The sequence below is a fragment of the Schistocerca serialis genome, chromosome 2 (genome assembly GCF_023864345.2).
Source record: "Schistocerca serialis cubense isolate TAMUIC-IGC-003099 chromosome 2, iqSchSeri2.2, whole genome shotgun sequence".
Lineage (NCBI taxonomy): Eukaryota > Metazoa > Arthropoda > Insecta > Orthoptera > Acrididae > Schistocerca > Schistocerca serialis.
The window spans coordinates 148,063,809-148,081,503 of record NC_064639.1 but is presented as its reverse complement, the minus strand read 5'-3'; the positions used below and the strand labels follow the sequence as shown (position 1 = coordinate 148,081,503).

Sequence of the window (17,695 nt, the reverse complement as noted above, 5' to 3'; positions counted from 1 at the left end):
ACTAGAGACAGAATATCCGCAAGCAGTGACTTCCGCCTCTGACAGCCAAAACAAAGGCAACTCTGTTTCTGTCAGTAGCGAATGGACATGTTTAATGTTAATTTGGAACCATGGTACAGTCCTGCGTACTTTACTTTGCGTTACCTGGCGTAAATAGGGTATGTTTGTGACTGTTCAAAACTGGTACCCCCAGTGGGAATCGAACCCACACTGTAGCCATTACTAGCTAACCTCAGTCCAACCAACCACCAAATTACATATGTGTTAGCATCACATATTTTGTCATGATGGGGTATGTGGCACATGGTACGAGAAATGTTAACTTCCACTTGAGCTTTTGTTGTGAATAACTTATTCGTGGTCAAGTAGTCAATGCCATGCAGTGCAAACACAAAGCTGTGATATGAGACCCATCTTTTTTAAGCCATATTACATCTGTCTGCTACGAGCAACAGCAACAGTTTCGTTCATGTTCTAACCAGCCAGTAATAGCAAAATCTTTCAGAAACATATTTGTGAAAAGGCTCTTGGGAGTCTGTTATGGTAAGACCAATTTCAGCACTATCTGTCAATGGCCACTTGATGCAGACCGGCATCTGCCCAAGTGATCGCGATGCAAAGCGCGTAGAGCCTATGCACTCGAATTAGGAAGTATAGCATTATGTATGATATAATACTATGTCTCAGCATACTTAATAGCGATTTTGTATGGCATGCTGCTATAAGCGTATTTAGCCACAATCTTATTCTGTTCAAGTTTGTGGTATAGATCATGTCATGACAACTTAATACTGTATTTCTCATTTTTGATGTTATGAGAAGGATTGTTTATGCATTAGAAAACGGAGTCTAAAATGGAGTAAAGCCCAACATTTGTGCCATTGTGCTCTGTTTGTGTTTAATAAAAGGGTGAAAGTAGTGGAGGCCATTCGAAACATCTGTGCCCTATATGGAGTGAGTGCTATCGACAAAGTCAAGTTGTATCGTTTCAAGTACGATCGTTGTGAGATAAATTAACCATCACATTCAGGAAAACAAACAAGCGTTATGGATATTTGTGTGATTTATTATTATGGTCAGTGATACGACTTCGTTAACAGATTTGTATATTTTCAGTATTTTGTGTTTCTTACCTCTAGATCTACACAGCGAGACGTCTTATATTGACTAAATTTTTAAAGACGTCGTTCTGAATACGATATAGCTGTTTGTAGCTCTGTCACAGAGGAGGTGAAATGTTACTCGAGCACTGGACTGAGGCGCCATGTCACAGACTGCGTGGCCCCTCCCACCTGAGATTCGAGTCCTCGAACATGGGTGTGTGTGTGTGTGTGTGTGTGTGTGTGTGTGTGTGTGTGTGTGTTGTTCTCAGCGTAAGTTAGTTTACGTAGTGTGTACGTCTAGGGACCGATGACCTCAGCAGTTTGGTCCCTTAGGAATTCACACACACACATTTATTGCCTCTTGCTCTTTGCAGTGCGTCGACATTTTCATAGTGCAAGGGACAACCGCAACGTTCACTGTCTTCTCATTGTCCTTCTGATGGCCAAAACGGATAATTCGCAATGTAGACAATGAGTTTAGTTTTAGCCTGTGTAAAAGTAATCTCCCCTGTCTGTAAACATATATTTGAGAAGTAGATCACACACCAAAGTGGAATTCATTCAGAATTTTGATCGGAATACCACATATTTATCAAGTGAATCTTGCAAGATAATTCTCGGTCATTCCTGGAAGTAAGAAAACTATCAAAGCAACACCAGACATGTTCCACTATGTTGTCACGACCCTACCATAGTCGTAGCAAGAAGAATATGTTTCTGCAGGTAACGTTTTTCTTGAGTGGACTATCAATTTAGGAGTGCATCTTGTGCATCCACGATGCAATGGTTTAATTAATTTTCTTACGATGTCATGAGGAATATTCTAGTATTTGTGGTGAGGGAGAAGAATGGAAAATTGCACAGACCACCACAATACATACGATAGACAATAAACGTAATCCGCTGGGTTACAGATCCATTTCGTTGACACCAACGTGTAACAGGACGTGTGACCAAATACTTTGTTTCAACGTTAAGAAACTCCCAAAAATATATTACCTATGCACAGCAAACGAGTACGGATTTGGAAAGTATTACTCTTGTGAGACACGGTTGGCACTTTTTATTCATTCAATGTACTGCTTTCACGGGCTCCCAAATTGATTCTGTATTCATAAAATTCCAAGAAGGCTTTTGATATTATCCCTCAAAGCGGCTTCCATCCACACTGCTTTCCCATGGACTATCGTCTCAATTGTTCGACTCGATTCGTAATTTCCTGTCTGAAAGGTGACAGTTTGCAGTACCTGATGGGACGCCACCTAGTGAAAAGGAAGTGATGAGTGTGATTCTGCGAGTAAAATGACGTAGACCTTCTACTATTTCTAATATATATACATTATTTAGCAGACAATCAGAACATTTGTCTTAGATTTGTGGCAGGTAATGTTGCTGTCTAGCAAACTCCTTAAAACAGCAAAGCAAATTGCAGAATGATGTTAGAGATATGTCTTCATGGTGCAAAACGTGACAGCTGACCCTAAACAATAAAATGCGTGAGGTTCTCCAAATTATGACTGAGAACGTTTCGTCAAGGCTCCGATAAAAAGATAAGTACAACAAATTTAAGGCTATAGATCCAACGAAAGTCCAAGGGGCTACAAATATAAACAATGTGACTGGGAAACAGCATATTTTGTGGCGAAGGTGAAATAAATATTGGGTTATTGACACAACTCTTAGAAGATCCAAGAAGTCTACTAAGGAGACTGCCAGCGCTGTGGTTGTTCGACTTCTTCTGGAATATTGCTTAGCACTGTGCAATCATTACCTGTCAGGATTGATGGAGGACATCGAAGAGGTTGAAAGAAAGTTGATTTTATAGTATAGCGAATGAGTAGACAGGGTGTCACAGATGTTTTTCTTTTTTTCCTTCATTTTGAAGGAGGGAGGGAGCAGAAGGACGAGCTGGGGCGCAACATAAAAACAAACGCTTTTTCACTGAGGTTCGTTTTTTCCACGACTTTTCAAACCATCATCTTTCTACTCCGAATGTAAACAGTAGGATGATATTATGACTGTAATAACATAAGAGAAATCAGAATTCGCACATAAAGATTTTGGTGTTCGTTTCTCTTGAGCTTTGCATTTGAGTGCAACGGTCAAGATTTGAAGCGATTTTGTAAACCCTTTATGAAACACTTTAGCTGTGAATTGAAGAGTAATAGTGTATTATTACGATGTAAATGACGTGCATCGGTAGAACGTAATTTCCGTTGTGCAGCACTTGTTGTTTCAGGGACTTTGAGTACACTTTATAAGTTCTCAAAATTATATAACTACGTATACACTATTATTTGGCAAGATTGCCACCAAAACGTTCACTTTTACAATCCCCTTAGTTATCTAGCCAAAGCTTTAATATATTAAGGGACCACACACCATCAATAATACTGACAAAAATTGTCAGTTTTCAGAACATTTTTATGAGGTTAGGATGTTGAACATCTAAAAGAAAATTTGTGCTGCAGTTATATTAATTATAGCTTGTAAGCAACAGAAAACAACGAAAAAGATGTAATTGTTCCGAGAGATGTTGGAAAAGAAGAGTGACTGGTTGGTCACACGACTATTTACAAGCTGAAATCAGAACTACAGACTCAAAAGTTTTTATAAATTATTTTACGATGAGTCCTGCCATGTATGACAATTCTGTGGAATCTGCAAAGCAATTTTAACTGCCTGACAATAATATGTTCAGGCAGTTAACGTAAAATATGTGTTACAACTTGTGATAATGTGGTGAAATTGACATGTATTTTGTAGATCTCTTACTAGTCATTGCAGATATGTGATGCATATTCTTCAAAGTGGAAGTGTATTTCCAAACTGCTATGTAATTCAAATTAATAAAGTATACAGTGTCATAGAGAAAGCTCCATTTACCATCCTAAAGTGATATATACAAAGTTTAACTTTGCAAAGTCCTGTTAACATTGTTCTGTGTAAAAGACTACCATCATTTGGGGTTACTTTGCTCTGTAGGGTAAAATTTTGCTTCATTTGAAAAAAAGATTTGTTGGTTCATACATGCTGCCCAACTTGCTGTATATTTGTGAATTTTTTTTCTATGGAAGCACTTTCAGGTTGGCAGCTTTGCTTGCCTGTTACATTGTCGGTCATTTTGAATTATTCGCAAGTATTTAAGTAAAGATATGCTGAAGTGTGCAAAAAATCAAGCTGGAAAAATGTTTCTTTTTCATGTAGATGACTGGTCACATTGCAGGTCAGTCACTATTAATTTAGTTACTCAGAATGTCCACTTTTGCATTTAATGGAGTATTGTTTGTGTCATAGTCAGTTTGCTTTTTTACGTTATGGAATTCCTTATTTTGAGGAAACACCGCAATGGAAGTGGAGCCAAGTATCCCCAGGGTGTACTTCTTACACACATTCAAACATTTGAGTCTTAATTTACCAGCGTAGTGTACTACTGGCAGTGAACAATATTTGTGATCTCTTTCAGATGGGTGAAAATGCCATGGAAGTACAACAGAATTGTCAGAAGTAGACGATACTGTAATTACACCCCAGACACACTGGACAAATAACTACAAGCCATTAGGAGATATCACAGAGGAAAGCTGAAAAATCTTTAATATCGCAAGAAGAACCATAATTAATAATTTTGCAGAATATATAGAATTTGGGTTTCCTGTCACACCAATGGAACTCCAAACGATTGTGAAGTCATACCTCTCCAGACAGGGACTATTAGTTTCTAGATCCAAAGAAAATTTTCCAGGTCATGAATGGCTCTTGGGTTTCATCAAACGGCACCCTGAACTTTCTGTATGCTTTGCAACCATCATTAAAAGGAGTAGAGATGATGCTGATAAGAAACTATTGAACATTTGTATAGTGAACTGAAAGATGTATCAACAAGTAATATATAGAATTTCGATGAAACCAATCTCACCAACGATCCTCGGAAAAAGAAAGTTCTCACGAAAAGAGGTTCAAAATATTCAGAAAACATTTGTAACTCAGCGCATCTGTAATGATTGCTGCAAATGCTAAGGGAAAAATTTTCCCTCCATTCGTTGTTTACAAATCAGTACATTTATGGTCTACATGGGCAGAAAATCGGCTGATTGGATGCCTTTACTCACATAGCCCTAGTGGGTATTTCGACTGCAACACATTTAGTGAGTGGTTCATTAAGTTGATGCTACCGAGAAGATGAGGATTGTCGGAGATCTCAGATCAGGTCACCATCGCCCATAGTTTTTGAAGTGGATGACACCCAATTAGTAACCATGCCGAAGATGAGAGGTCAAGAATTTGGCGAAGTTGTCCATACTGTAGGCCAGTATGTGGTCTTCAAATATGAAGGAGAATATTTTTCTGGATTAATTACTGATGTTAGTGATGGTGGAGCTATAGTAACGAAATAAGGTAGTAAGCTGTGATAATTTGTCATCTCATTATTATAAGCTATGTTCTAGAGCTCTGTGGTGAGAGTAACATTTCATTCACCTGTCTACCATCAAACAGTATCCACAGTACACAGCCTTTGGACGTTGCTCTGTTTGGTCACCAAAAGCAGCCTAGAGACAGATCCCTACAGAGTGGGAAAGCTGCAAGCAAGGTTTCAAAGACACTGTTTTGCAGAAGCAGCACTTTCTGTTTCTTTTAAGAAGATTATGGATGTAGTATGACAGAGCACTGAAAGACCTGAGTCGAAACAAGGCCCCTGGAGTAGACAACATTCCATTGGAACTACTGACGGCCTTGGGAGAGCCAGTCCTGACAAAACTTCACCATCTAGTGAGCAAGATGTATGAAACAGGCGAAATACCCTCAGACTTCGAGAAGAATATAATAACCCAATCCCCAAGAAAGTAGGTGTTGACAGATGTGAAAATTAGCGAACTATTAGTTTAATAAGTCACAGCTGCAAAATACTAACACGAATTCTTTATAGACGAATGGAAAAACTAGTAGAAGCCAACCTCGGGGAAGATCAGTTTGGATTCCGTAGAAACACTGGAACACGTGAGGCAATACTGACCTTACGACTTATCTTAGAAGAAAGATTAAGGAAAGGCAAACCTACGTTTCTAGCATTTGTAGACTTAGAGAAAGCTTTTGACAATGTTGACTGGAATACTCTCTTTCAAATTCTAAAGGTGGCAGGGGTAAAATACAAGGAGCGAAAGGCTATTTACAATTTGTACAGAAACCAGATGGCAGTTATAAGAGTCGAGGGACATGAAAGGGAAGCAGTGGTTGGGAAGGGAGTAAGACAGGGTTGTAGCCTCTCCCCGATGTTGTTCAATCTGTACATTGAGCAAGCAGTAAAGGAAACAAAAGAAAAATTCGGACCAGGTATTAAAAGCCATGGGAAGAAATAAAAACTTTGAGGTTCGCCGATGACATTGTAATTCTGTCAGAGACAGCAAAGGACTTGGAAGAGCAGTTGAACGGAATGGACAGTGTCTTGAAAGGAGGATATAAGATGAACATCAACAAAAGCAAAACGAGGATAATGGAATCTGGTCGAATTAAGTCGGGTGATGCTGAGGGAATTAGATTAGGAAAATGAGACACTTAAAGTAGTAAAGGAGTTTTGCTATTTGGGGAGCAAAATAACTGATGATGGTCGAAGTAGAGAGGATATAAAATGTAGACTGGCAATGGCAAGGAAAGTGTTTCTGAAGAAGAGAAATTTGTTAACATCGAGTATAGATTTAAGTGTCAGGAAGTCGTTTCTGAAAGTATTTGTATGGAGTGTAGCTATGTATGGAAGTGGAACATGGACGATAAATAGTTTGGACAAGAAGAGAATAGAAGCTTTCGAAATGTGGTGCTACAGAAGAATGCTGAAGATTAGATGAGTAGATCACGTAACTAATGAGGAGGTATTGAATAGGATTGGGGAGAAGAGAAGTTAGCGGCACAACTTGACCAGAAGAAGGGATCGGTTGGTAGGACATGTTCTGAGGCATCAAGGGATCACCAATTTAGTATTGGAGGGCAGTGTGGAGGGTAAAAATCGTAGAGGGAGACCAAGAGATGAATACACTAAGCAGATTCAGAAGGATGTAGGTCGCAGTAGGTACTGGGAGATGAAGAAGCTTGCACAGGATAGAGTAGCATGGAGAGCTGCATCAAACCAGTCTCAGGACTGAAGACCACAACAACAACAACAATGGATGTAGTTGGGAAAAACCCAGCAAAAAACCTAATAGCAGGTTTCAGAAAGCACAGCATACATCCAGTCGGTGTTGATGAAATTCTTTGTCATCTTCGTTCATGGGGTTGAGACAAAGATGCAGTACAAGACTTTTTCGTTAAAGCCCTTCAATATAAGAGATCTGAATGGACCACTGGTGTTTCCAGTAACAGAGGAAGAAGGAAGATTGAAGTGACACCTGGTAAAAGTGTGACGGTGATTCAGCAAAAAGTTATGAAGAAACACAAAAAATCAAGAAAGTAGTTCAGAGGAAGACTCTCTTACAGATTCCTTCGAAGATGAGGATGGCTGGAAATCTCAGATCAGGTCACCATTGCCCGTAGTTTTTGAAGTGGATGACACCCCATTAAGTAACCATGCTGAAGTGAGAGGTCCATAATTTGGCAAAGTTGTTCACACTGTAGCCCAGTACTGTATGTTGTCTTCAAATATGAAGGAGAATATATATTTCTGGATCAATTACAGATGTTAGTGATGGTGGAGCTACAGTAAGTTCAAAGAAAAAGTCGAAGAAATCACGGAAGTGGCCATGAGGAAATGAAGTATAACTTTGGTGAAAGAATTTGCACCATTTAGCCTCCAAAACAAATAAGCCGATTTCATTTTATCTCTGTTCCAGAGCTTGATACGTATTGGAGTCAAAAACTCACAATGAAGACTACTTTTTGTGTTAAATATTTCATTTGTAAAGCTATTTTGGTAATAAAATTAGTTTGTGTTTACGTGATTGCTATTTTTCCTTCATTCCTGTGGTCTAACATTGTTCTACAACTCTGTAATCCTTATTTATAATGTAATTGCTGTATTTTTCTTTCATTCTTAAGGTAAAACATTACTCCAGCCCTCTGTAATCCACATTTTTACTGTAATTTAGACATCCAGTGCAAGGTATTCCTACGGCAAGGAATGTTTGCTCCTCCTTTCTATAAACAATCTAAAACAGAAATAAGAAGTTATCTTAAGAGATATAAATACAGATTACTTTGCAAAAGATTGTATGAACTCCAAAAAATATTTTTAAAAACAAATGCATTAAAGAAATCTCGTTTTGAATCTAATATCTTTAAAAATCTGTAAAAACTGGAGCAAAGTAACCCCAAATGACGTAATTTGACGAGTTGAATCTAGAGTATAATCACAGTCTAACATAACAGTCGCGACACTCACTGCTGTAAAAGTTGTTGCCGTTTGACAGATGGAGCGACACTAGCGCTCCAAGCGGCAGGTAAGGTGAACGTCAGACGCGTTGTAAGCATAATGTTTGTTTACATGAATTTCCTGCGTAATTTCCGAATTATTCGAGTTATTTTCTTGCCTCCAAGAGTTTGTTTAGTATCGGAAGGCATATATGTTTCTATTAATGATTCTAAAGTAAGCGCAAGTATGGACAAACACCATGAATAGAGTGGCAAGCTACAACACATTCGTGAAGAAACACTTGTGACATTGGACAGAATTGCAGCTTACCACGTTGATATCAAAAGAATATAAACACACAGATTCACATGTAAGAAGCACAGACATGTACCTCTACATGCAAAAGCGATTGACAGCTCGTTTATCGTTCTGTTGGCCTACTGTGTGTGTCATTGTTGCCTGTTGCCACAAGCACGACCTTAATCTTTATATTATTTAAAGTGGGTAAAGCAACTGCCAAATAGTGGCAGAAATATGCTGAAAACATTATAATGAGCTGATTACATTACATTTCACGAAAAACCAAACATTTGAATAATTTTCAAACAATCTGTCTGTAGGCACTTTGCTTGTGCCGTAATAGTTTCGCTCGATCTGCACATTCTGACACTTCACACGCTTTTGTAAGACATGAACAGCTGCACTTAATCTAACCACTTTATCGTCAAAGCACGTCTGTGGTGACGATTCGCACGAATCTGCCACTGATACATGGAGAGCTGAACTGGCTGCTTCTGTGTCATATGACTGTTTTACAGCTTTAGATTGACTGTCGAATCTGTGTGGCAGTTTCCTCTTCATCGTCAGTTGAGGTGGCTTATTTAGTATGTCAAACAGTGTGGGTACTGCATTCCACACGAGTTTGTTATTGTCTGCGTTCATGAACTGGTTTTCTTCGAAATGTAGCGGAAAAAAACCTAATATTATTATACAGGTAAACTGGGTCTTTCTTCATAAGGTCTTCTCGTCTGCTATTAACAAGCCATTTTCTGCTCCTAAAACGATATATTCATCATTTATACACATATAGTTTGCAAGTGAATCCTGACGATACAGTTTAGTAACATGATGGTATATACCTCTCAGGATCCTTAGGAAACCTAAAAAGAGACACCTGTGGTGTCTTCTTCCTGTTGTTGCTGCAATTTATTGCGCTACAAACGCTCCCGATGGTAAAAACCATTGTATAAATCAAAATAATCAATCACTATTCGCTTTCACGATCGCGCCGAACTCACAGTTCAACCTACCAGCCGCTTGGGGCGCTGCTGGCGCTGTAGGCAACAAAATCGAGGCGAAGTGTCGCGACTGTTATGTTAGACTGTGGTATAATACTCCCAAAGGCGATTTGAAACATAAACAGTGTACACTAACGCCGTGTGGCTCGTGCAAGAAGCTCTGTCAACGTATGAAAGGAGGATATTGTCAAACTGACAATATTTGACCTCAAACGTTCAGTATGTATTGTCAATGTTAAGAATGTTTCGAGGCCCAGCAGCACTGCCCATCAGTATTTTTAGTATTGCAAATACGTCATACAGAATCCTCAGACGGACAACATATCGACGGTCTGACAATACTATTGAACGCGTGATGCCCCCTTTAAGACGCTTTTCACTCGAGAAGTTTTGTCGAAGCTAGCACAAAGTTTGCTTTGCGTGCAGTGGGTACTGGGTAGTCTTCCAGCTGTGATATTTGGATCTCATCTTGGTGATGTTTGTTTATTTATGTGTGGGTTACTTGTGTTACTCAAATGAACGAGTATGGTCGAAGAAACTGTTAACTCCGTAGCGAAGCCGAAGGTTTGTTAATGTCGTGTATGCTTTAGCTGTTGTATCTATCGTTTCTATTTGTGTAAATGGCAGATGGGGTGCCTCGTTTCATGTGACAGTTTGTTTAGCCTGTGTAATGACAAACAATAATGTATGCGTTTAAATAATTTTTACATTGATTTTTTTTTATCATACTGATGTGTCAGTGAGCGAGCTACAAACTGTACTACTGTAACCCAGATTTTATTGTTAATAAACCAGCGCCATCATCGGTATCATTGTCATGACATTCTTTCCTTGTCTCTCTTGTTTCAGCAAGCTGTTAGATATTTTGGCTCAAAGGGTTTCTCAGTTCGTTTCGCATTAGACACGCAGCTGCAGTTTCCAACTGGTCCTTAATTTTTCATTTTGACTGTGCTATTTCTGATTCGATGCGGAAACGTGAATCTCGTATGCCCTCCTTCAGACAGGTCACACAGTCATTAAATTCCAATAGTGATAAATATTTATTACCACTTTTTTTTAAAATTTCGGTGTTGTGGGGTGGTGTGATGTGGAGAAGAAAATTTGTTTCTTTCGTGTTTTTTCATTTTCATTACCTTTGTTGGTCAACTCTACCATATTCCTATTCCTGGTAGTTTCTGCATCGAAACTGCCTTGATGTATTCTGTAATTCTGAATGTCAGGAATTGTTTAACAACTTTGCTATCATTTATAGCCGTATGTGCCGCTTTTATATCGGAAAAAAATAAAAAATTGCTTGATAGAATTTCGGTTTTCATCTCGTTACTCATAGTTTTGAACAGTGGTGCAGCAACTGGACTCATATCTAGTAGCAGTGATGATTGAATCCCTACCATGTGCCCATCCACATAGAGATTTTCCTACATCACATCATCCAAATGCTGCAATATCTCATATAGAAAACCTTTCCAGATGTCTCTTTGCAACCTCATCCAGTCCATCTCCTGTGAAGTTGACGTTAATTAGTCAGCTTTCCTAGAATGAAATTTTCGCTATGCAGTGGAGTGTGTACTGATATTAAACTTTCTGGCAGATTAAAACTGTGTGCCAGACCGAGACTCGAAATAGGGACCTTTGCCTTTCATGGGAAAGTGCTCTACTGACTGAGCTATCTAAGCATGACCCACAACCCATCCTCACAGCTTTACTTCTGACAGTACCTCGTCTCCTACCTTCCAAACTTCACAGAAGCTATCCTGCAAAACTTACAGGAACTCCTGGAATAAAGGGAAGTTTCCTATCAGTGCACACTCTGCTGTAGAGTGAAAATTTGATTCTGGAAACATCCCCCAGACTGTGACTAAGCAATGTTTCCACAATATCCATTCTTCCAAGAGTGCTACTTCTGCAAGTTTCGCAGAAGAGTTTCTGTGAAGTTTGTAATATAGGTAGGTACTAGTGGAAGTAAAACTGTGAGCATGGGTTGTGGGTCGTGTTTGGGTGACTGTCAGTAGAGCACTTGCCTGCAAAAGGCAAAGATCACGATTTTGAGTCTTGGTCCAGCATACATTTTCAAGCTACCATTGTTTGAGATATCTCTTCCCACATATCTTAAATCATACACCGATTTATCTAATGTGTGCTGTACTAATTGAGTTCTGCTCCAGGTACCAATTATTTATTGCAAATATGCATTTCCAACACCACAACATAAGATACACCTGGAAGGCCCCAGGAGCCTTCAAGGAGACAGCAGGGCAGTTACATTTTAGAAACAAGCAAATGACTGCTGGAGCTATCCATCTGCAGACATAGACAGTGACCACAACCTGGCCCTGATAAAAAGTTCATTCAAATTTCTGAAGAAAAAGACAGTAAAATGGAAATAGGAAATAGAAAAACTGAAATCTGGCAAGGCATTATGCACAAGAGATATACAACGTAGCTAAAAATTCCCAACTTGGCAGAGGAAAAGAAAATTGGGAAAAAATTAAATCTGATATTTATATAAAGCAGCAGAGAAGAGAGTTGGGAAAACTAAATCGAAAAAAGAGAGGAAATGGATTACGACAGATGTTCTACAGTTTAGTGAAAATAGAAAACTGTACAAAAATGTAACTGATGAACAAGGAGAAGCTGAATACAGAAGATTAAGGAATTTAGTCACCAGAAAAGCTAGGAAAGCAAAAGAAAGTTTTCTTGAGGAAACTTGCAGAGAAGTGGATGAAAACATGTAAAATGGAAGAACTAATGTAGCCTACAGAACAGCAAATAATTTTTTTAACAAATGCAAAACAACAATCATGGGTACAGTAGAAGAGAAAGAGGGAAAATGCTTTCTGATGATGAGATGGAGAGGATCCATCCAGGAATTGTGTGATGGATCACCTGTATTGGAGGATGTAATGGTAAAAGTAGAGGAAGTAGACAAAGATGACAAAGGAGATGACATTCTGTGAGAATAATTTGTGAAAGCTTCTAAAAGTATGCAGTAGAACAAAGCTATGGATATTGATGACGTTCCTGCAGAACTAATGGAGAATGTTGGTGACAACAAGAGAACGATGCTGCAGAAACTGATTAGGTCCATACCTAATGCAAGAGAGGTACCAGTCATGTTCCAGAAATGCATCATGGTTCTTATATCAAAGAAGGTAGCAGCTACAAAATATGTACAGTTTTTATAAAGATGATTCTGAAGAGAATTTAAGAGAAGGTGGAGGTCAGTTTGGATTCAGGAGAGAATCAGTAACAAAATAAGTAATTCTGGCACAAAGACTTTTTATCAAAAGGCAAATACGGAAAAATCAACCAACTTATACTGTATTGCCCTTGAAGATCTGGGATAGGTATTTGATAATATTCTCTGGCAGGAGGCATTCAGAGTGTTGAAGAAAGCAGGTCTCGCAAAGATGTGGGTTATACGCAGCTTTTATAAGAATAAAGTGGCTGTGATTACGAATTTTCATGAGAACACTAAGCAAAAATTAGAAAATTCTGCGAGACAAGAATTCACCCTTTCTCCTAGTATATTCAATGCTTACACCCAGGATACTATAGATGAAGTTTGTGAAAGAGTTGAGGGGGGGATCAGTGTTAATGGGCAGAAGCAAGACATGCTGCATTATGCAGATGATATTGCTGTAATTGCAGAGACAAAAGAAGATCTAAAGAATGCCCTCAGCACAATGGAAAGGATTTTCTGCAGCCAGTACAGTATAAAAATTAACAAGTGAAAGACTAAAGTGATGGTATGTACTGGTAAAGAGTAGTATTAAGAATAAGAATTGAGAAAGAGGAGCTAGAAATGATAGGGGACTTTACCTATCTGGGAAGCAGGGTCACAAGAAATGGTATACGTCAGAATGAAATTGTAAGCAGAATACAGTAGGCTAAAATTCCATTTAATTTGAGGAAGAACTTACTCACCAAAAAGAACATCGGTGTGTAGATGCAGGGAATGGTCAGGAAAGCATTTATTAGGGGGATGGTCCTATACGGGTGTTAAACCTGGCCATTAGGAAAACGAGAGAAGACTGGTAGAAGCCCTGACTTTAATGTTACAAAAGGACAATGAATATCAGCTGGAAAGACAGAGTTATCAATGAAGAGGTGCCGAGAAGAGTACAGGAAACCAGATCTCTGTGGAGACAGATCCTAATAAGAAAAGAGAAACTTGTAGGACACATTTTGAGACACAGTAACATCATTGGAACTATAGCAGAAGGAGCTTTTGAGGGAAAGAATCACAAGGGATGACCAAGGATGTCATACATGCGGCAGATTATGAATGATATGGGATGCACTATATATTTGGAAATGAAGAGGAAGGCAGACAAAGGGGAGAATGGTATACTGCTGCAAACCAACCTCAGGGTTGAACACTGAAGAGAGAGAGAGAGACTGTACTATATGTTTGTGTTTGAACAGTAAGCCTACATCCTTGGTTTTTATGGCTACACATTGTCGGTATCCAACACACAAATAGTTAACTATCTTTTTGCTCTCACATCATATGAATAAATATAGCCTATTCCTTCCGATATTTCTGTCTATCCCTAACATTAGTAACTGCTATTTCTGCAATAACTGTATAGCCATGTAGTACACATTTTTCCATGCTGATAGAGGTAAAGAAATAAAGAAAGGCATTTATTACAAGGGAATTATATCAAGACTCTATCTGTCATCAACACCAAGTATGTACATAGCCTATATCCTGTCACATGCTGACAAACAGAGATTTAAGTCCACTTTCAACACCAAGTATGTACATAGCCTATATCCTGTCACATGCTGACAAACAGAGATTTAAGTCCACTTACTTTGTACCAGGTTCTTTCACTGCATGCCGCTGTTGGCAGTTTGTCCTCATTGCCTTTAGTCAGTTGAGTCTTGCTATACAGTAACCAGAGGGTATTGTTGAATGTAGTGATTTCTTTCGGCAAAAGATGAGAATTGACTACATTTGTTTTTGATATGGAGAGTGGGGAGAAAACTAGATGTGCTGTGAGACCGACTTGTAGTTTAGCCCGAGGCCTAGGTTAGCCTGGAAGGTGACATTTTCAATGCTAGTTGGCAAAGTCATCGCATGTAATTGGAAGAAAACTAGATGTGCTGACAGACAGACCCGTGGCAAAGCCCAAGGCCTGAAACTACAATTGCCCTAATAGATTGATGTGTAGCATAGCTCAAGATAAACATTCATCATTCCACTAATCTACATGTATTTCTGATTTGCAGTTTTGCAGAAAATTATGATGTTGTGATTAAATTCAAACATAACAAAATAAAATAACAACTTCATTTGCTACATATAGGAAATCAGGAACTAGCATTCACATTGGCTATCGACAACTGACTCATGGTTTGTTGTGTTCCCTTCCCCTGATTCGTTGCGCAGTTACCAGCTATAGCATGCAGTGAAAGAGCTGGGTACACACCAAGTACACTTTTACCCAAACTGAAATTATCACATTACAGATTGTACTTCAACATGTTAAGCAGTCATAATTGCATTAGAATGTGCTTTATATGCTTTCAAGAAAAAATAAGGTACTCTGGCAACAAGATAAACAGTCTGAAACATGGTCTTAAGAAAAGACATCCTGAAATAAATTTATTAAAATTCAGCTCCTACCTACATCTCCAAAAGAAGTCTTCATTGTTGTCAACTCTCTTAAAAATAAATTTTCGAGTGGTTATGATGAAATCAGTAAAGTAATAACATGTTGTTCAGCAAATCTTTTCTCAGTGGTACTTTTCCGGAGAGACTCAAACATACTCTTATCTAATCACTTAAAAAAAAAGAGAGAGAAAATATTAATAAAGAATTACTGCCCCATCTAGTCATTGCCAGCAGTTCCAAAATTTTTTTCAGATCATGTGCAAATAGATTTAACAAATTTAGTAGCCTACAGGAAAACATACACTGTGTAATCTGTCTGTAAACTGAAGAATGAACAGGTGAGACCCCACTCTGTCTACCCAGTTGTTACACAGTGGGCCCCTACAGGCTGTTCCACAAGATTTATTGACCATTCTAGAGCACACCTTTTGAATAAATGAAGAAGCCATGAGCAGACATGCATAGGGAGCATTTATTTTCCACTAAATGTGCTAGCACTGTATGGAATACAGACGTTATTAACTAATCTATCTTGTGCAAGAAACACACATGGAGAGAACCTCCTTAAAACACAGCATGCTTCACAGCACTGCTAGGCAGGAAATTCATCCTCTCTCATTCTGTATGGTAGTTGTAGCATTCTTCTGGGACAATCCACTTACTACACCACAAATGCTGTTTGCTCTTCAGTTTACAGACTGACTTAGAAAAGTGAAATGCTGTCGAGCAGGGTTAGGGGCATACTAGAATTAATTGGTAGCCCTTAAAATACATTATGGGTTTTCAACTGCTGTGTGATAACTTGAAAGGAACTGTTCTCCCTGTCTGATGGGGTAGTTTTGCTTCAAGATGATGAATGACTGCACCAACAAATACTGACTACACATTTCCGTTCAGCACTTATGACAACTTAAAATCACCCTCACTGCCTTGTCTACAAGACATCTACCATCAGATTTAGAAATAGTGTGTAGGACTGAGGAAAGATCCCTCACTTAAAATAACTAATGGCCAGAAAATAGTTATCTTGAACTGGAATTGTTGAACAATAATACTCTGGTGACAGTGTTGTACTGGCCAATTCAGAAGAACTACAGGTTATTCTGACTGCCTTCAATGAGGCTTATAAATGTTTAGGTAAAAAAAAGAAGCAAACTGTGTATATTTAACTTATGGATAGACAGTGTTTGCAAGGAGAAAGGCATAAAAGGCGTAACAATACCTTGAAATGTATCGTACGGAAATATTTGATGAATATTGAAAAGTGAGAAGCTACAGCATCTAATTGAAAAGTATGGTGTTGCCTTGTTTGTGAAGATCCACAAACCTTCAAAAGGTCCTGTTGAAACTGTAAAGTAGATAAGTGTCAGCAAAGCAGGGAATGAATGACCATTTGAATTATCAAGTCTTACCAAGCTGTGGTCAATTTTCATGTTGGCCCACAAGTGTGGTAGTTTTTGTGGCATCAGAACTAGTCTGTATAGTTGTCAAAAACCCATAATCAGTAAGCTGCAAAGGTCCCAGAGGAAAATAACCTACTCATTAGCAATTGATAGCCAGACCATGATCCCAGCTGATGAAGAGCTCTCGGGTTTCCAGTCACATGGTAGCATTAAAATACTGTGACATTTCGAAGAGTGCCATGCTCATCATCTTCTGGCAGAGTGTTGAGATATTGTAGGTGCCATAATATTTATACTAGCGGTGTGCCCACCTCCACCTGGCTATGGATAGCAGGATACTGTCTGGCTGGCAGGGAGGGGAGTGATGTGGTTGCAGAGATGGGAGTAGCAGGTAGGTGTTTCCATCTCCGTCTGGGCCTTCCAGCTTTTTTTTGTAAATTGGATGGTGCCTTCATCCCTGTTGACCAGATTCTTGTGAATCTGTGTTTCAATGGATTCCTTCATAATGCTGTCCCAGGGACCAATGACCTCAGCAGTTTGGTCCGATAGGTACCTATCACAAATTTCCAATGCTGTCCCAATAGCTGTTTGCCCCCTGCAGGTTTGGGGAATAGAATAGACCCTGGTATTCCTGCCTATCATAAGAGATGACCAAAAGGAGTCTGCTACTTTTTGGCCTAATCGGTTATGGTCCCCTTTTAGGAATTCTACAAAAGTGCGGGCCACTTGGGGAAGGATGCCTTATGTGGTGCATCATGTATCCTTTGTGTGCCAAGACCTTCTGTGGCTATTATAGTAACAGAAATGTAATTGCACCCGTAATGTGGCCTGGGCAAGGACGTCTTCTGGAGTGCCCACTTTACATCCATTGTGCACTTTCATCTCCTGCACCCATAATAATAATGGATCTTTTCACACTCAGTATCCAG

General features: G+C 39.0%; 1 protein-coding gene across 1 annotated transcript in view; it reads left to right on the top strand.

Annotated features, from left to right (window-relative positions):
• The first annotated feature begins 10,151 nt into the window (after positions 1-10,151).
• The window catches only part of LOC126455475 (protein aveugle), a 30,702-nt gene continuing 23,158 nt past the window's right edge, over positions 10,152-17,695 (top strand). Inside the window, exon 1 of the mRNA XM_050091229.1 lies at positions 10,152-10,301. Within this exon, the coding sequence (XP_049947186.1) occupies positions 10,263-10,301 (39 nt within the window). The 5' untranslated portion in view covers positions 10,152-10,262. The remainder of the gene's footprint in view (positions 10,302-17,695) is intronic.